Below are 19,355 nucleotides of genomic sequence, written 5' to 3'. Positions count from 1 at the left end.
GCGTTGTCTGAAGATGTCTCCGTGGTCATGTGGCCGGCATGACTCAACACGAAATGCTGTTACCTTCCCATCAAAGGTGGTTCCTATTTTTCTACTTGCATTTTTTACGTGCTTTCGAACTGCTAGGTTGGCAGAAGCTGGGACAAGTCACGGGAGCTCACTCCGTTATGCGGCGCTAAGGATTTGAACCACCGAACTGCTGACCTTTCTGATCGACAAGCTCAGCATCTTAGCCACTGATTTACGATTTACGACCACCACCGAATCCCAAATTTCTGTTGTTAAGAGAGGCAATGTGGAGTTTTGCCTCATTTCATAACCTTTCTTGCCATGGTCGTTAAGTGAACTACTGCAGTTGTTGAGTTAGCAACATCGCTGTTAAGCGAATCCGGCTTCCTCATTGACTTTGCTTGTCAGAAAGTGGCCGAAGGGGATTCTGTAACCCCCGGGGGGACACTGCAACCGTCATCAATACCAGTCAGCTTCCAAGGGTCTGGATTTGGGTCACATGACCATGGTGATGCTGCAATGGTCATAAATGTGAAAAATGGACATAAGTCACATTTTTTAGTACTGCAAGCGGCCACAGAAATGGGCCGGCAGAAGAAGAAGGGCAGGGCAGTCGGTGCCACCGTTGCAAGGTGAGTCAGTAATTAGACGGACAGACAGACAGACAGAGGGACAGAGGGACGGACGGACGGACAGATAGATATCTGAAATGGTGTAGGGTTTCCTGCCTAAGCAGGGGGTTGGGCTAGAAGATCTCCAAGGTCCCTTCCAACTCTGTTATTCTATATTTTTAAAAATAGTGATAGATGATAGATAGATAGATGATAGATAGATAGATAGATAGATAGATAGATAGATAGATAGATAGATAGATGATAGATGATAGATAGATAGATAGATAGATAGATAGATAGATAGATAGATAGATGATAGATAGATTAGATAGATGATAGATAGATAGATAGATAGATAGATAGATAGATAGATAGATGATAGATAGATTAGATAGATAGATAGATAGATAGATAGATGATAGATAGATAGATAGATAGATAGATAGATAGATAGATAGATAGATAGATGATAGATAGATAAATAGATAGATAGATAGATGATAGATAGATAGATAGATAGATAGATAGATGATAGATAGATAGATAGATAGATAGATAGATAGATAGATAGATAGATGATAGATGATAGATAGATAGATAGATGATAGATAGATTAGATAGATGATAGATAGATAGATAGATAGATAGATAGATAGATAGATAGATAGATAGATAGATAGATAGATAGATGATAGATAGATTAGATAGATAGATAGATAGATAGATAGATAGATAGATAGATAGATAGATGATAGATAGATAGATAGATAGATAGATAGATAGATAGATGATAGATAGATAAATAGATAGATAGATAGATGATAGATAGATAGATAGATAGATAGATGATAGATAGATAGATAGATAGATAGATAGATAGATAGATGATAGATAGATAAATAGATAGATAGATAGATGATAGATAGATTAGATAGATGATAGATAGATAGATAGATAGATAGATAGATAGATAGATGATAGATAGATTAGATAGATAGATAGATAGATAGATAGATAGATGATAGATAGATAGATAGATAGATAGATAGATAGATAGATAGATAGATGATAGATAGATAAATAGATAGATAGATAGATGATAGATAGATAGATAGATAGATAGATAGATGATAGATAGATAGATAGATAGATAGATAGATAGATAGATGATAGATAGATAAATAGATAGATAGATGATAGATAGATTAGATAGATGATAGATAGATAGATAGATAGATAGATGATAGATTAGATAGATAGATAGATAGATAGATAGATAGATAGATAGATGATAGATAGATAGATAGATAGATAGATAGATGATAGATAGATAAATAGATAGATAGATGATAGATAGATAGATAGATGATAGATAGATGATAGATAGATGATAGATAGATGATAGATGATAGATAGATAGATAGATGATAGATAGATAGATGATAGATAGATAGATAGATAGATAGATAGATAGATAGATAGATAGATATAGGCAGGCAGGCAGACTGACTGCCTGTGTGACTGCCTGCCTGCCTGATTTAAGTCTGTATTTAAATAGCCTCATTTCAAAACTTGGATACAGACCAAGGCAAAATCATTCTGCCCACACAGCACAAGAGGTTCTGCCCGTATGTTTTACTGGGAACTTCACCATCTCTGGAGGTCTGGATGTCCCCTCAAGAGATGCTACCACGCAGTAATAATTGGTACCTCTGTTAGGCGACTCCCTCAAAGTAGCCAAGAATAGAACGGACAAAGGGAACGGAGGCTGGGGAACTCGGTCTCCAAAGGTTTCAATGGAAAAGATACTGAAGCTGAAGTCCAGGCATGGCCAGGGTAATAACACAACCACAACATGTTTGTGGAAGAGAGGAAGGAAATGCATTGGAGTCGCATGGACCAAATTTAGAAAAGTGCCAGGTGAATTTTCTAAAAAAATCCCTTTCATTCCTCCATGAGGCTGAAGAGTCTCAAAGAGGACATCACAGTCCACATTATTGACCAATGACTACAATTCCATGCTCAGATGACAGAAATCTAACAGGAGGGTTGGCTTACCACAACAGCAAGGTTGACAGTGGTGACAGTGTCGTTTTCGGAGCCGATCGACTTATCGGGTTCAAAACGGATGATGTTTGGCTGCATGTAGGAGAGGGTGTCCGTATATTCAGTGATGTTTTGTTTGGGCAGATAGCGCATCCTTTGAGGGGGGGGAAAGGAGGAGGAGGAGAAGAAGACACCGCTTGTTAAGGGGTGAACAATTGGAATTGGCGGAAGGGCTTCCCTTCGGAAGTTGTGGGTGCTCCATCACGGGAGGCTTTCAAGGAGGGATTTGGGACAAGCCATTTGTCTGCTTGAGCAGGAGGCTGGACTAGAAGACCTCCAAGGGCCCTTCCAACTCTGTTGTTCTATCTTCTAAAGCTTGCATTCCCTGCCAGTAGAGCATTGGATATTTGACCATCAAATCTGTTCCTTTCCATTCTCTTTCCTTTCCATTCTCTTTCCTTTCCTTCCCTTTTCCCTTTTCTTTTTTCTGTTTCCTTCCCTTTCTTTCTCTCTCTCCCTCCCTCTCCTCTCCTTTCCTTTCCTTTCTCCTCTTCCTTTCCTTTCTCCTCTTCCTTTCCTCTCCTTTCATTCCCTTTCTCTTTTCCTCTCCTTTCCTTTCCCATTTCCCCTTTCTTTCCCCTTTCTCTTTCCCACTCCTTTCCTTTCCTCTCCTCTCCTTTTCTCTCCCTTCCCTTCCCCTCCCCTCCCTTCCCCTCCCTTCCCTTCCTCTTCCCTCCTTCCCTTCCTCTGCTCTCCCTCTCCTTTCCACAACACACCTATTTGCACATGTGAGGCCTCTTTCCAATATGTTTTGCATTACTCCATAGAACCCTCTATGAGAAGCCATAATTCCTCTCCCTCCCAACCCAAAGTGGCTGGTTCAGATATTGTTTCATTTTGATGGCCGTTCAGATGGCCACCAGGAAGAGCAAACCACACACAAAGAAACACACACTTGAAAGAAGCTTTCTCTAGTTATCAGCCCGAGGACACAATTCATCCCAAGACAAATAGTTTACCTTGGACCAAGCCAGAAAGCCTCTTATATAATATCCCCATGGAGACCAAAGCAAAACAAAGCTGGTTTGTAGAAGCTGGGTTAAAAGACAAAAACACCCACTGGTCAACTTGCTCTAGAGAGTTGTGTTCATGCACAACAACAAACCATTTACAGAATGCAGAATAACAAGAGTTGGAAGGGACCTTGGAGGTCTTCTAGTCCAACCCCCTGCTGAGTCAGGAAACCCTACAGCACTTCAGACACAAAATCAATTCTGGACAAAGAGGAATTATTCCGGGAGGCCAATTTTTTGCCTTCCCGGAGCCTCTGTGCAGACCTGCACTTACCTGGCATCCAAAATGGGAAGTGTGGAGACTCCTGGGAGGGGTGGAGTTTGTGGGGCCAGCCAGTCCTTGCAACTACCGGTTCGGTGAACGAGATGTAAAAGTAGCATCCGGTTCGCCCAAACCGATTCAAACCGGGTGAATCCCACTCCTGAGTTAGTCTCAATCTCCTGTCCCAATTCAACGAAGTATCTCTATTGATTCACTAATCCCTCTTCCAACTCCTCGCAACTTTCTGATCTTGACTTACCTGTAAGTGTAAGGACCTTTCTCCTTAAGGATTGGATTAGAACCATTCTTCATCACCTCCTCTGGGTTCTGGACATCAAAGAACCAAAACTGTCGGTAGATGGGACTCCCTGGGACGACCCAGTTCTGATAGGCAATTGTTCCCTTTTCGATGACAGATTCCTGTAAAGGAAAATCACAACAATATTTTAATAGGTTTTGTTTTTCTATGTCTATCAAAATAGTGTCTAGATTTTCCATTTTGTTATTACTGGTTACAGTAATACTTACAGTCCTAAGTACACAGTAGTTATCTTCAAATGATTTTCGGAGTCAGAAAGTATCTTTCTTTTGATTACAAAAGAATTCCATTACAGGTTAAATTAAGTGCTGTATATCAAAAGATCACAAGGTTGGTTCAGCATAACACCACAATCACACTATCTTTTTGCAGCAATGTTTCTACATGTTTCCTTAATTTACAACCACAACTGAGCCCAAAACTTCTGTTGCTAAGAGAGACAGTTAAGTGAATTTTGCCCCATTTTACCACATTTCTTGCCAAAGTTGTTAAGTGAGTCACTGCAGCTGTTCAGTTAGTAACAGCTAACACACACATGTGTCTGCTCGCTTCACAGGCACAAGCGTCCCTTCTGGGCATGCACTTTTCTCATGTGCTTGCCTTCTGCACAAAAATGTCCAGTATTGTTTCTATGCTCATTTTCCAAAGCTTCAGAAAGCAAGACAAGAAACCATAGATGGAAATTAACCAAGGAGAGAAGCAACCTGGAATTAAGATGAAACTTCCCAAAAGTGAGGACAGTTAACCAGTGGAATGGTATAGGGTGACGTGCTTGAACAGAGGGTTGGACTAGTAGACCTCTAAGGTCCCTTCCAGATTTATTCTGATTGATTGATTGATTGATTCATTGAGCATCTAAGGAAACAATCAACCACAAATAATTTCCATGCAGTTCTTTGACTTCAGCTGGACCGGTTGCATTATTCTTAAATGCAAAAATCCTGAGTCTTCAATTTTTAGTTCTGAACAGTAGAGTGTGCACTAAACTCACTTTGTTTTTAATAATGAAGACGTAGGCCAAAAAACCCCAAAATTTAAGCAGCATTTTTTGGAATGGCATTTCAGGCAATTTGGGTGCTTGTTTCTGAGTTGAATGCAGTTTGATTGGGTCTAGGCTGTGCAATTAGTACCTTGATTTATGACCACAATGGAGGCCAAAATTGCCATCGTTAAGTGAGACATTTGTTAAGCGAGTTTTACAACTTTTCTTGCCACCGTGGGGTAAGCCAAACACTGGGGTTGTTAAGTTAGTAACATCGTTTTTAAGTGAATCTGGCTTTCTCCAAATCCTTTTAAAATTCAAAATGGAAGAGGAAACTGTGAAGGAAACAATGGTAATTTGGGCTAAACTTTTTGGGCATAACATAGAATTGGAGCATTGGGAAAAATTGTGAGGAAAAATTATAAATTGATTATAAATTATAAGTTGTCGTCCGCATATAAGGAAAATGTTTTATAGGTGGCATTTACCTCCAGCGAGATTGGCCAAGATGTTTCCCACCAGATCTCCAAGTTGCTGGACATGAATTTTGAATTATGTACATCATGTATATACTATACATGAATTATGTATCTGAGAAAATGTTTTTTTCCCCAGATTTTTATTTTATTTTTTATCTTCTTACACAGCATTTTAAGGATACATTCACATAATCGTTATTCTTCTTTACATTTATCATTCTTATACATTTATTATTTCATTTAATAGGTTGTAATATACAGTTTGGGTTGCTTTATTTACCATCCCTTCCGCCTGTTGTAAGAACCACCTTATTTTCCCTTTCTTTTCTCCCTCCCTCCCTTCTCTACTTCCTCCCTTCCTCCTCTCCTTCCCCTTCCTTCTTCCCTTCCCTTTCTCCTCCTCCTACTCTTTCTCTTCCCCTTCCTACCCGCTCTCCTTCTCTTCCTCTCTCTTCCATCCTCCGTATCTGAGAAAATGTTAAAGGGGGAAAACCAGAACACTTTGTTCACAAAATAATTTTAAATTTGTAACAATTTTTTTTAAACTTTGTATGAAAAAAAGGAGTGGTTTTAATATTTTCAATTTTCCTGGACATGCATGGTTTTTTCCCCCCGACTAGGAATTTTATGAATATCTAGGTGTGCTTAAAAAGCAACACCGACTCACGAAGTTTCCGATTAGCAGTTACAGCTATCTAAGGTATTGGGAAAGAATCTTTAATAAAAAAAACTTGTACAAATATTTGATGGAATTCTCAATGTCACAGTCACCTGGCTGGCTGTAACTGGCGTTTTAGAGATCACAGAGAATGTGGTGTTTGCTAAGGTGGATTTCTGAATTTTCATCCCTTGTTGCCAGAGGTGGGAAGAGCTGGGCAGGTGGGGGAGGGAGGGAGGGAGGGGAAGGCCCTGGCCTGAAGAATGAATGAAGTGGATTTATTTCTAACTGTGTTGGGACCATGAAATATACAAAGAAGGCTCAGTTTTTTTTCTTTATGACAATGAAGGCAACCCTAGCGATTGGCATGAAAAAAGTCAGCGCAACCAGCTACCTATCTCCTGAAAGCAATGTTGGTGAGCTTCTCAACATTAAGAACGCAAGAATTTTGAGAGGAGGAGGAGGAGGAGGAGGAGGAGGAGGAGGAGGAGGAGGAGGAGGAGGAGGAGGAGGAGAAGTAAGAGGAAGAGAACGAGAAGGAAAGGTCACCCAGTTGGCTTTCATGGCAAAGGCGGGACTAGAACTCCCTGTCTCCTGCTGATTGACCCAAAGTCACCCAGCTGGCTTTCATAGATAAGGCGGGACTAGAACTCCCTGTCTCCTGCTGATTGACCCAAAGTCAGCCAGTTGGCTTTCATGGCAGACTAGATCTCCGTCTCCTGTTGATTGACCCAAAGTCACCCAGTTGGCTTTCATGGCAAAGGGAGGAGTAGAACTCCCTGTCTCCTGGTGATTGACCCACAATCACCCAGCTGGCTTTCATGGCAAACTAGAACTCCCTGTCTCCTGGTGATTGACCCAAAGTCACCCAGCTGGCTTTCATGGGAAAGGCAGGAGTAGAACTCCCTGTCTCTTGGTGATTGGCCCAAAGTCACCCAGCTGGCTTTCATGGCAAAGGCGGGACTAGAACTCCCTGTCTCCTGCTGATTGACCCAAAGTCAGCCAGTTGGCTTTCATGGCAGACTAGATCTCCGTCTCCTGTTGATTGACCCAAAGTCACCCAGTTGGCTTTCATGGCAAAGGCAGGAGTAGAACTCCCTGTCTCCTGGTGATTGGCCCAAAGTCACCCAGCTGGCTTTCATGGCTAAGGCGGGACTAGAACTCCCTGTTTCCTGATTACTAACTCTATTCTATTCTAAACTTTATCCCAGGATGAAACACGTAAAATAATTGCATCACAATTACATTGAAAATCAATTTGGATACTTCCCCTCTGCCAGATTTGGCAACAATGTGACAAACTCCCCCCCCCCACGCACACACGCATACGCACCAGTATGAAATATCTAGTAAGTCATCATTTTTCCTTTTTTTAAAAAAAAAATTCTCTTGCTCCCATCTGACTCTGTGACACATTTCTGTAAAAAAATCTTTTTTTTAAAAAAAGTGCATTTCTGCAAATTGCATAAAAATAAAAGAGGATGATTTTTTTCTTTAAAAAAAATGTTTCCCCTGGGGAATTTTTATGGAACAAAATACCGTAAGGAGGATAAATTGTTCCATTGGGGAATTATCTAGGTGAAAGACAAGGAAAGGAAGGAAGGAAGGAAGGAAGGAAAAATGAGAGATGAGGAGGGAAAGAAAGAAAGAAAGAAAGAGAGGAGGAAGAAGAGTGAGAGGAGGAAGGAAGGAAGGAAAAAAATGAGAGAGGAGAGAGAGAGAGAAAGAAAAGAAATATATAAAAATATAAAATTATATCCATTACAGCAATATTGCAGGGGATGAAAGGATGAAAGAAAATGCCATGCTAATCCTTTGGGAAAAGCCTAAAAGCTGGACAAGCATAATAAGACGGAGCCTGTCAGCAGCCACACCTAAGCGCTCCAGACAGATCAGATGTTCTGCAACTTCATCTGAATATGACACAAAGGGTAGAGAAGATGATCAAAGGGCTTGGAATAAATCTCCCTGGAGAAGGGATTACAATAGATGGAAATTTCCTGCTTTGGAGGACAGAAAACCAAAGACGAACCAGTACATAGATACATGGATAGAGTCCTGCAGAATGAAAAGAATAATGAGACAGTCAGGACGAGCAAAACAAAGTCTTGCTAATCTATGGAATGTGTAGGAGGCAACGGGGTGCAACTTCACATCATGTGTCATGTTGCACAATCGGTAAAAGGATTATCTAAAGGCTTATGGAAGTTCTTTGTTCTGCAATAGCTCCATCGCTGGAGAGGAATTCTCTCTTTCTTCCTTCTTCCTTCTTCCCTCCTCCTCCTCCTCCTCCTCTTCCTCCTCCTTTTGGCTCCAGGATCTACTATGCCTTTCCTTCTGGAAACTGGTGGGCCCGTCTCTCTATGTCTATTTGCCTGGTCTTGCAGTCTTTCCACTTATATTAAAAATGAAGTCTCCCTCCGAGTTGAACTGGATTAATGCAAGAATGGAGGCCTTTGAACTCTGGTGCTGGAGAAGACTCCTGCGAGTCCCTTGGACTGCAAGGCCATCCAACCAGTCAGTCCTAGAGGAGATAAACTCTGGTTGCTCTTTAAAAGGCCAGATCCTGAAGAGGAAACTCAAAGACTTTGGCCACCTAATGAGAAGGAAGAAGGACTTCCTGGAGAAGAGCCTCATGCTGGGAAAGACGGAGGGCAAAAGAAGAAGGGGATGACAGAGAATGAGGTGGCTGGATGGAGTCACTGAAGCAGTAGGCGTGAGCTTAAATGGACTCCAGAGGATGGTAGAGGACAGGAAGACCTGGAGGAACGTTGTCCATGGGGTCACGATGGGTCTTTGCAACCAACAACAAGAACAACAACAAAAATGCCTGTACGGACACCACTTCTGAAATCTTCTGGAAGCATTATAAGGAAGTGACTGATAGTATGATAAAATATATTATACAGACTGACAGATAAGGAAATGACCTAGTAGCAGTGTTAAATATTTGAGGGGCTCTCACACGGAAGAGGGGGTCAACCTATTCTCCAAAACACCCAAGGGCAGCACAAGAAGTAACAGAGATGGAAGCTTATTAAAGAGACCCAAAGGTGTTTTTTTTTTCCAAGAAGCAATAGGACTTTCGGGTTTTTCTCTGAAGATGTTTCGCTTCTCATCTCAAGAAGCTTCTTCAGCTCTGACTGGATGGTGGGGAACAGAAGGATTTATACTCCTTGCAGACAGCTGGTCATTTGCATCCTTTTACCAGGTGTCACTCAGGATAAACCTCCAAGTTGCCTCAACGACTCTCTAAAAGGATGCAAATGACCAATTCTGTCGGCAAGGAGTATAAATGATTCTATTCCCCACCATTCAGTCAGAGCTGATGAAGCTTCTTGGATGAGAAGTGAAACATCTTCAAAGAAAAAACAGAAAGTCCAATTGCCTCTTGGAAAAAAAAGAACCTCTGGGACAACCATGACCTTGGATGACAGAGAATCTCTGTAGACACTTAGTGAAGAGAGATAAGAATTAAGAAGAAATTAAGAAGAAATTTCATGACAGCGAGAACAATTAATCAGTGGAACAACTTGCCCCCAGAAGTTGTGGATAATCAACTGGAAGTTGAGCTGGAGGTACAACATTGCTGGAGGTTTTTGAGGAGAGACTGGAGAACCATTTGTCTGAAATGGTGCAGGGCCTCCTGCATTAGGGGGAGGTTGGACTAGAAGGCCTCTAAGGTCCCTTCCAACTCTTCTATTCTGTCTTCAGTCAGTGATTTATCATTGCCTTTTTTTTCCTCCAGGATGCTCCAACCCACTCAAAGTTACCATTTTTGGAATTGTCTATTGTTCCTCTTCTCAACGGGCTCATCCCTGCATCGCTTTTTCAAGTCAAAGGTTAAAGGTTGACCAGGGGCCATCACCTTTCCTGATGATCCAAATCGGCACTCTGCTTTCCCCTAGGACATGAAACTGCCTGAGATTTGTTTACCTGGAAGTTATGCAAATATTTTAGCAGCGCTACAATCATTGACTCATTTAGTCTGGACTTGTTTAGTCTTTTCACATGCCTACATTATCAAGCGCCTACTCCAGGGCAAATTGTTCTATACAACAAAGGGTTGACGGTAATTAATTCTGCAGTGTACTAAATGTTCTGACCTGGGCTTCTTGAGAATCATAAATCACAATCTCCATCCCCCCAAAAAACCTCCTTTTATTTTTATGGCTGTAAATTATGCTCATTCACAGCCCGCGAGGCTTCACAGTCTGTGAAGGTCCCGACAGATGTCTGCTTGAGTTGCCACAGTCTTTCAGGGGAATGTTGATAACGCCCACCTTATCTCCCTGGGAATGCAGCCAGAGACCAAATTGCCAAATGCAGAGCAAGGCCAAACGTAGCACAGAGTCAAACAGAACGTTTCAAAGCTTGAACCAACTAGATGAACTAATTGCTTCCTGCAAAAGCTCACCTCCCATTCGCTCCTCTTTTATGTCTTATGGGAGGGGCCTAATCATCTCCAAGCCTTACTCCCAAGTCGACCCTGTTTTCTTAATTGTTCTTGCCTTCTGGCAGCTCTGCGCATGCGCACACTGGGAACAGGCTCCCGCTGTTCTTCTGCCTTGCTGATGTCAGATTCTAGAGGCTCTGGAGGCAGCAAATAACTACCAGATGCCCTTGGTCCCCTGTGTGCCTCCCACGCAGAGCCCTCGTCCAACCTTCCCCAGACTCCAGGACTGGCCCATGTTCCTCCCCAACCTCCTCGCTGCCCAGCTCTGCTGGCCGCTGACGGGGCACAATAACAGACTTGGAGAGATCATATATGTAAATGTGGATGGAAGAACTCTCTGATGAATCCCGAGATCAGAAAGGAAAAAAGCAAAAAAAGCATAGTAATTAAAATATTGAAATGGGCAAGAGATGATGGATAGATGGTTTTACATTTTTGATGCTGTTTTAATTTGATCTGCTTTTCCTCTCTCTCTCTTTCCTTTTTTTTTTTTTTGTAGATAGGTGACATGATTAGAAGTTAAGTAGGATAGAAATAAAATATTTTTAACAAAGGATGACATGATTAAAAGTTAGAATAAGGGTTAGAATAAGAGATAGAAATAAGAGAAAAGGGGAATATTAGTGTATACATTTTTATATAACAAATCAAGAGTAACAATAAGAGAAAACATGAAATAATTGAATAATGACAGATTGTAACTTTATATAAATATATATTACCATTAGAAATATAAAAGTAATAAGTATAAGTAATAAGTACAAGTTGAAAGTAATAACTATGACTAATGCTATTAGTTTCATTTGAATTAAAATGTATGACACCCAGGTGCCACACTGTTAGCGCATTGATACGTTTGTAAAAAAAATAAAAAATTGGGGGGGGGGAGAAATGAGCATGAAAAAAAGACACAGAGATCCAGTGGGTCTAGTAGAAACAACCTCCATCCTTCACCCATCCAAATTTCCAGCCTAAAAATCAATTTTTTAGCATGAAAAGAAGGACTAGGGAAGACAATTTACCAGTGTTCCAATATTTGAGGGGCTCCTAAAAAGACAAGGGGCTCAAATTATTTTTCAAAGGCAGGACAAGAAACAATGGATGGAAACTAAACAAGGAGATAAGCAGCCTAGAACTAAGGAGAAATTTCCAAATGGTGAAGACAATGAACCAGTGGAACAGAAGTTGCCTCCAGAAGTTGTGAATGCTCCAACACTGGAAGTTTTTAAAGAAGAGACTGGACAACCATTTATCTGAAGTGGTGTAGGGCTTCCTGCCTGAGCAGGGGGTTGGACTAGAAGACCTCCAAGGTCCCTTCCAACTCTGTTATTCTATGTTTGTGTTATGTTCTGTGTTACGTTCTAGCACAGCCTGCAACAAATTGTCGAATGCAGGCACCGAGAAACGATAAGCACAGACAATTGCACTAAAATGAGTCTTAGCAAAAGTTGAATTTAAGAATTCACTGTGCCACGCAGGCATTTCCTTCACCGGGAGCCTGCTGCAAGGGCTGTTTGTGACAGGTGTACAAATGTATCTGTACTTTACAACAGATATGAAATGACCCCAGTCACAATCTTGCAAACTCTACGTCAACTGTTGACTTTTCTTTTTAACCTCTTACTGTTTGCGCACTTCCTCTTCTAGCCAAGGACAAACTTGATTTTTTAAAAAAACAGTTTAAAACAGTTTTAGTAGTGTATCCCCTTCCACCACCACCACACACAATATTTCCTTAATGTTAAAGGAAGGAAATTGCTACGGTAGTTCATTGGTTTCTTTTCCAAAGCCTCTGACATTGGAAAAGCTGAAGCAAGGAATTGTAGTTCTTGTTGTGATCTGCCAGTGGCCTGCAGAGCTGGCAGCAGATTCGGACACAGAGGAGGTTGGGGAGGAACATGGGAGAGGCCTGGAGTCTGGGGAAGGCTCGGATGAAGGCTCTGCATCAGAGGCAGAGAGGGGGCCAGGGCCATCTGGGAGTTATTTGCTGCCTCCGGAGCCTCCAGTCAGACAGCAGCGAGGCAGAGGAACAGGGGGAACCTGTTCCCAGTGTGTGTATGCGCAGAGCTGCCAGAAGGCAAGAACAGTTAAGAGAAAAGGGATGACTCAGGAGTAAGGCTTAGAGATGATTGCCCCCCTCCCATAAAGGAGGAGCAAAGGCACGTGAACCTATGCAGGAAGCAACTTTGTTCATGCTGGTCGGTTTAAATCCTGAAGCTCCGTTTTGACTCTGTGCTCCATGTGGCCTTGCAAGCTAATTGCCAATTAGGTCTTTGGCAGCGTTTCAAGGGAGATAAAGGTGGGCACTTATCAGCCTTATCCCGAAAGACTTTGGCAGACTTCTGTTGGACTCTTCACAAACTATTTGGGACTCATTACGGGCTGTGAATGAACATAATTCACAGCCGTTGAAATAAAAAGAGGGTTTTTGGGACTAAGCGTGTGCTCTTTACTGTGTCAGGAAGCCGAGGTCAGAACAGTTCTCACCGGCCGGAGTTTACAAGCGAAGCAACCACATGTAGCTGGAGAAAAATGTGCAGACTCAGCTATTAGGCCTTCATAATCCCTTAAATGCTTTGTTCAGAAAGAAGAACTGGGGTAATGGCTGAACGAGAGAACAGAAGCCAAGTTACGCCTGCTGGACCACAAACCAGTGTTTTGTGGTTTGGGCAAGGTGGATTTTTTTGAGAGGTGGTTATACTGGATGTACGACTCCGATGTGCAATTTGAAATTACGTTCCCAGACAGTGTCCTTGGAAAGGTTGTTGAATGTTCCGGCTTGAAGGAGATCGAAGAGGGAAATAAAGACGCTTGTCATATTTGCAAGTCGGCTGGAAGACAGTCGGCGTGAAATGACAGTGGAAGGGAGTGCAACTATCTGCTACAAGAGCTTGGGTGGTTTAAAGCCAGCCAGATGTGTATGTCTTTTTCCTTCGGTGGCTTACAAACAATAACAGAATAACACCTAAAGAACAACATCCAGTTTTGGTCACCACACTATAAAAAATATGTTGAGTCTCTAGAAAGAGTGCAGAGAAGAGCAACCAGGATGATGAAGGAACTGGAGGCTAAAACATACAATGAACGGTTGCAGGAACTGGGCATGGCTAGTCTAGTGAAGAGAAGGACCAGGGGAGACAGGAGAGCAGTCTTCCAATATTTGAGGGGCTGCCACAGAGAGGAGAGGGGGGTCAAGCTATTCTCCAAAGCACCTGAAGACCAGACAAGGATAGAAACTGACCAAGGAGAGATTCAACCTAGAAATAAGGAGGGATTTTCTGACAGTGAGATCAATCAATCCGTGAAACAGAAGTTGCCTTCGGAAGTTGTGGGAGCTTCATCACTGGAAGCTTTGAAGAAGAGACTGGATTGCCATCTGTCAGAAATGGTGTAGGGTCTCCTGTTTAGGTAGGGGGGGGGGGTTGATTAGATGACCTACAAGGTCTCTTTCAACACTGTTATTCTATATTCAATGGAAGAGAAGTTGCCTTCAGAAGTTATGGGAGCTTCATCACTGGAGGCTTTCAAGAAGAGACTGGACTACCATCTGTCAGAAATGGTGTAGTACGGTCTTCTTGGGAGGGTGGGTGGGTGGGGTTGACTAGATGATCTACAAGGTCTCTTTCAACACTGTTATTCTATATTCAATGGAACAGAAGTTGCCTTCAGAACTTGTGGGAGCTTTATCACTGGAAGCTTTGAAGAAGAGACTGGACTACTATCTGTCAGAAATGGTTTAGGGTCTCCAGCTTGGGTGGGGGGTTGGACTAGATAACCTACAAGTTCTCTTCCAACACTGTTATTTTATATTCAATGGAAGAGAAGTTGCCTTCAGAAGTTATGGGAGCTTCATCACTGGAGGCTTTGAAGAAGAGACTGGACTACCATCTGTCAGAAATGGTGTAGTACGGTCTTCTTGGGAGGGTGGGTGGGTGGGGTTGGACTAGATGACCTACAAGGTACCTTCCAACTCTGTTAATCTGTATCTAACCAAGTTGGAAGGGACTTTGCAGCTCACAGTTGACCTGAAGAGTTTACAAAATTGTTAACACTCAATCGTCAAACTGACCAAAGAAAACAGGAAACAGGGAAGCGTTTCTGGGAAATTCTCTAAGTTTCCTTTAATGACATTTCAGGAAACCCAACTGGCTGGTTGACAGAGTTTGTACCAGGCTGTGAAAGCTACTCTTTAAATAACGAATCTGATTATACGACCATGTTATCTATCAATTGTTCTGAGAAACGTTCAGAAAAAACTTTAGGTTCCAGTCTGACACTTGCAGCTCTTCAAAATTCAGAAAGCTGCTTTGCTTTTTCAAAGTTCTTCAGAGGAAATTGTGGTAAGAACGAATAACTTTGCGGAATCAGTAGCCTCGTGGAGAAGAAGCACATGTCAACAAGGTTTGCCACGGAAGCAAAAATGCTCGCATGGTAATGCAACATTCATATGGTCTAACTCCGATCAGGCAGGAGGGGGAAGAAATGAAACCAGAAGTAGTTTCATTTACTTTTAGATGAAGCTGGTAACTCAAAGCGCAAAACATTAGATCTTAAAAAAATGATCAGCAGCTAAAATGACTTTTGTTATTCGGTGCTGGATTTTGCCCAGAGAACAGGGCAGATCGTGCAGTAGTCTCACCTGAATTCTAAAACAATAAAAAAAAAATTAAAAAAATACGTTGCTTAAAAGATGTTCTGTTCCTTCCTTGAGCAGATGTTTCCAATCAACGTTATTGGGAGTGTTTAACGGTCCTTCCTTTATCTTGTTCTTTTTGACCTTTGCGACACCATCATGGGTGGACCTTGACTGATTCAGTATCATCAATGTTCTGATGATACCCAAAGGAGTATATACACCAGAGGAGGAGGAGGAGGAGGAGGAGGAGGAGGAGGAGGAGGAGGAGGAGGAGGAGGAGGGGTGTGGAGGAGGAGGAGGAGAAAGAGGAGGCAGAGGGGGGTGGAGGAGGAAGGAGGAGAAGGGGAAAAAGGAGGAGGAAGAGAAGAAGAAGAGGAGGAGGAGAGGAGAAAGAGGAGGAGGAGGGGGAAAAGTAGGAGGAGGAGAAGAAGAGGAGTAGGGGAAGGGGAGTGGAGGAGAAAGAGAAGAAGAAGAAGAAGAAGAAGAAGAAGAAGAAGAAGAAGAAGAAGAAGAGGAGGAGGAGGAGGAGGAGGAGGAGGAGGAGGAGGAGGAGGAGGAGGAGGAGGAGGAGGAGGAGGAGGAGGAGGAGGAGGAGGAGGAGGAGGAGGGGAGGAGAAGGAAGAGGAATGGAAAGGCGGAACAGACTCAGACTGAATCCACCCTAGAGGGAAGTGCTGTTGATGCAGATAACCTTCTTGGTTATCGCCTCCATGTGGAGTCTGCCTATCTGGTCTGGACCATGTGGGAAGGGAGGAGATCAAGGATGTCCACAGAACAGCCTTCTCAGTAAAATCACTCCTTCCTTCCTTCCTTCCTTCCTTCCTTCCTTCCTTCCTTCCTTCCTTCCTTCCTTCCTTCCTTCCTTCTTCTCTTTCTCTTTCTTTACAGAAAGGGTTCTGCCTACATTGAAGGCACCTTTAGCAGAATATCTGAACTGGGAGATGAAATTCTAAAACCAGGTTAGATGCAATTGTGGCAAGTTGCTTGTGGTTGTGTGGGTTTCCCTTCGCATATATATGCTAGCCATTCCTGACTCTAGGGGACGGTGCTCATTTCCGTTTCAAAGTCGAAGAGCCAGTGCTGTCCGAAGACGTCTCGGTGGTCATGTGGTCGGCGTGACTAAATGTCAAAAGTGCACGGAACGCCGTTCCCTTCCCACCAAAGGTGGTTCCTATTTTTCTACTTGCATTTTTTTACGTGCTTTTGAAACTGCTAGGTTGGCAGAAGCTGGGACAAGTCATGAGAGCTCACTCCGTTACGCGGTGCTAGGGATTCGAACTGCTGAACTGCCGACCTTTCTGATCGACAAGCTCAGCGTCTTAGGCATTGAGCCAAAGTGTCCCTATATATTATCCTTCTTTCTTTGGTATTGTTATGGTGATTATCATCATTCACTTTCCTTGCATGTACACGGAGCACCTCTGCATCAGAGACAAATTCCTTTTGTGTCTAATCATCCTTTATCTTTCAACTCCGTTCAACGTTGAGAAGAAGGAAGGGAGGGATCCATGCAGAAATAGAAGGAACGGTGGATGTCTCTTACCCTTTTTATTGTCTTCTCAACAAAGTGATTTCCAACCGGGATCAAAACTCCTCCCAGGATGGCCAGCACTGCCCCGATGATTGCCACGGTCAGCAAGCCACAGCGCGGAGTGCACCCCATGCTCCTTCACTCAGTCGCCAGGCGTTGTGGCTGTCCCTCCTGTTACTTTGACCTCTGACGCTTCTCTTCGTCCGGAGTTCCCTCAAAATCCGTATCGCAGAGACCTAAGCAGGCTGTCAAAAGAGAAGCGCCAAATACAGTGTCAAGAATTCCACGGCAAAACCCCATCATTTTGTGCTGATAAAAAACAAGCAATTAAACAAAAAAAAAAGGCAAGAAGAATTAGAATAGCAAACATGCAGAGTCAACAAAACGGAAGCCTGGCTAAACGAACAGAAGAGTTTGTAGACCGTTCCTTGACTTACAAAGGCAATTGGGATTGGAGCTTCCATTGCAGAGCAAAACAGCAATAGGACCGAGACTTATATCCCACTTCACAGTGCTTTTACAGCCCTCTCTAAGGGGTTTACAGAGTCAGCCTCTTAGCCCCCAACAATCTGGCTCCTCGTTTTACCCACCTCGGAAGGATGGAAGGCTGAGTCAACCTTGAGCCGGTCAGGATCAAACTCCTGGCAGAATTAGCCTGCAATACTGCATTCTAACAGGAAGGAAGGAAAGAAGGAAGGGAAAGAAGGAAGGGGGACAGGGAGGGATAGCAACAGACTTATATACCACTTCACAGTGCTTTTACAGTCCTCTCTAAGCAGTTTACAGCCTCTTGCCCCCAACAATCTGGGTCCTCATTTTACCGACCTTGGAAGAACGGAAGACTGAGTCAACTTAGAGCCAGTCAGGATCGAACTGCTGACAGTGGGCAGAATTAGCCTGCAATACTGCATTCTGACCACTGTGCCACCAGGAAGGAGAATGAGGAAGGGAATAAGAGAGGAAAGGAAAGGAGGGAAGGAGGGAGTGAGCCATATAGACATATATCACTTCACAGTGCTTTTACAGCCCCCTCTAAGTGGTTTACAGAGTCAGCCTTTTGCTCCCAACAATCTGGGTCCTCATTTTAACCCCCTCGGAAGGACGGAAGGCTGAGTCGACCTTGAGCCTGGTGAGATTCGAACTGCCAAATCGCAGGCAGCCGGCAGGCAGCAGAAGTAGCCTGCAGTACTCCACTCTAACCGCTGCAGCTCTGGTTAGTCGAATACAGTGCTGTGCTCTTTAGGTGAGTCACTCTTGATTTCTCAACGTATTTATTTTTTTGCCGCAATTGTTGGGGGCAAAAGACTCACATGGGTCATTAAGTGAATCCAGCTACTTTGTCAGAAGCTGTGACCCTGGGAAGCCAAAAACATTGCAGGTATATGGATCCGCATGACCGTGTGGGTGCTGTGTCAGTCGTAAGTGTGAGAACCAGTTATAAATCACATTTTTCAGCATTGCTGTAACTTTGAGCAGGGGTTAAAAATGCTAATAAGCCAAGGAATTCCAAAATGTGTGTGTGTGTGTGTGTGTGTGTATCCAGAAGGGAAAAAAAGTGAGCAATAATTTCAGACTGAATGGTCTCCTTCTTCATGAAATAAACCCAATTTTGGCCAAGACGTGTCAGAGGGGAGGAAATTAATTGCAGCCATTAGCTGGGAAAGCTTGATTATATTCTTTGTTTGGCCAATTCCAAACTTGATTCCCAGCCAAACATACAAACCTCCCACTCCACGGAGGAGCAAGGAGGGGACAAAGGTCTTTCTCTCCGCCTGGTTTCAAATGTTTGTTTAAAAATGCTTTTCATTACCTGTTACTTCATTAGAAGAAGCATATAGCTGCATTATTTGAATATGACTGCACTGGAATAATATTTTCTCACTAACACCAACAAATGACAGAAGGTGGAAGGTGGAAAACAGAAGGCAGAAAGTGATCGGTAAGTAGATAGATGGGTGGGCAGGTAGGTAGATATGATAAATGATAGATGGATGGATGGATGGATGGATGGATGGATGGATGGATGGATGGATGGATGGATAGATAGATAGATAGATAGATAGATAGATAGATAGATGATAGATGATAGATGATAGATAGATAGATGATAGATAGATAGATAGATAGATAGATAGATAGATAGATAGATAGATAGATAGATAGATAGATAGATAGGCAGGGAGGGAGGGAGGGAGGGAGGGAGGGAGGGAGGGAGGGAGACTGATCTGTTGAGAGCTCCGCTTCTTCACTGTGATACAATCCATTTGGTCTCTTTGCCATGTTATTCTGC

The 19,355-nt window shown here is 42.8% G+C and overlaps 1 protein-coding gene across 5 annotated transcripts in view; it reads right to left on the bottom strand.

The window, feature by feature from the left end:
* LOC309394421 (platelet glycoprotein 4-like) overlaps nt 1-19,355 on the bottom strand; it is a 74,770-nt gene that overhangs the window by 13,895 nt on the left and 41,520 nt on the right. For 4 of the 5 annotated variants that reach the window (XM_081957557.1, XM_081957558.1, XM_081957556.1 and 1 more), the window contains 3 exons: nt 17,078-17,310; nt 4,264-4,424; nt 2,682-2,823 (listed from right to left, as the gene is read on the bottom strand). In XM_081957557.1, the coding sequence (XP_081813683.1) occupies nt 2,682-2,823; nt 4,264-4,424; nt 17,078-17,197 (423 nt within the window). In that variant the 5' untranslated portion in view covers nt 17,198-17,310. Of the gene's footprint in view, nt 1-2,681; nt 2,824-4,263; nt 4,425-17,077; nt 17,311-17,655; nt 17,802-19,355 lie in introns of those variants that run through there. The other variant, XM_081957560.1, reaches the window with a different exon arrangement.

Source organism: Natrix helvetica, assembly GCF_964273705.1.
Source record: "Natrix helvetica genome assembly, chromosome: 6".
Taxonomy (NCBI): domain Eukaryota; kingdom Metazoa; phylum Chordata; class Lepidosauria; order Squamata; family Natricidae; genus Natrix; species Natrix helvetica.
Note: the sequence above shows the minus strand (reverse complement) of the source record. Positions and strands in the feature narration are given on the sequence as shown.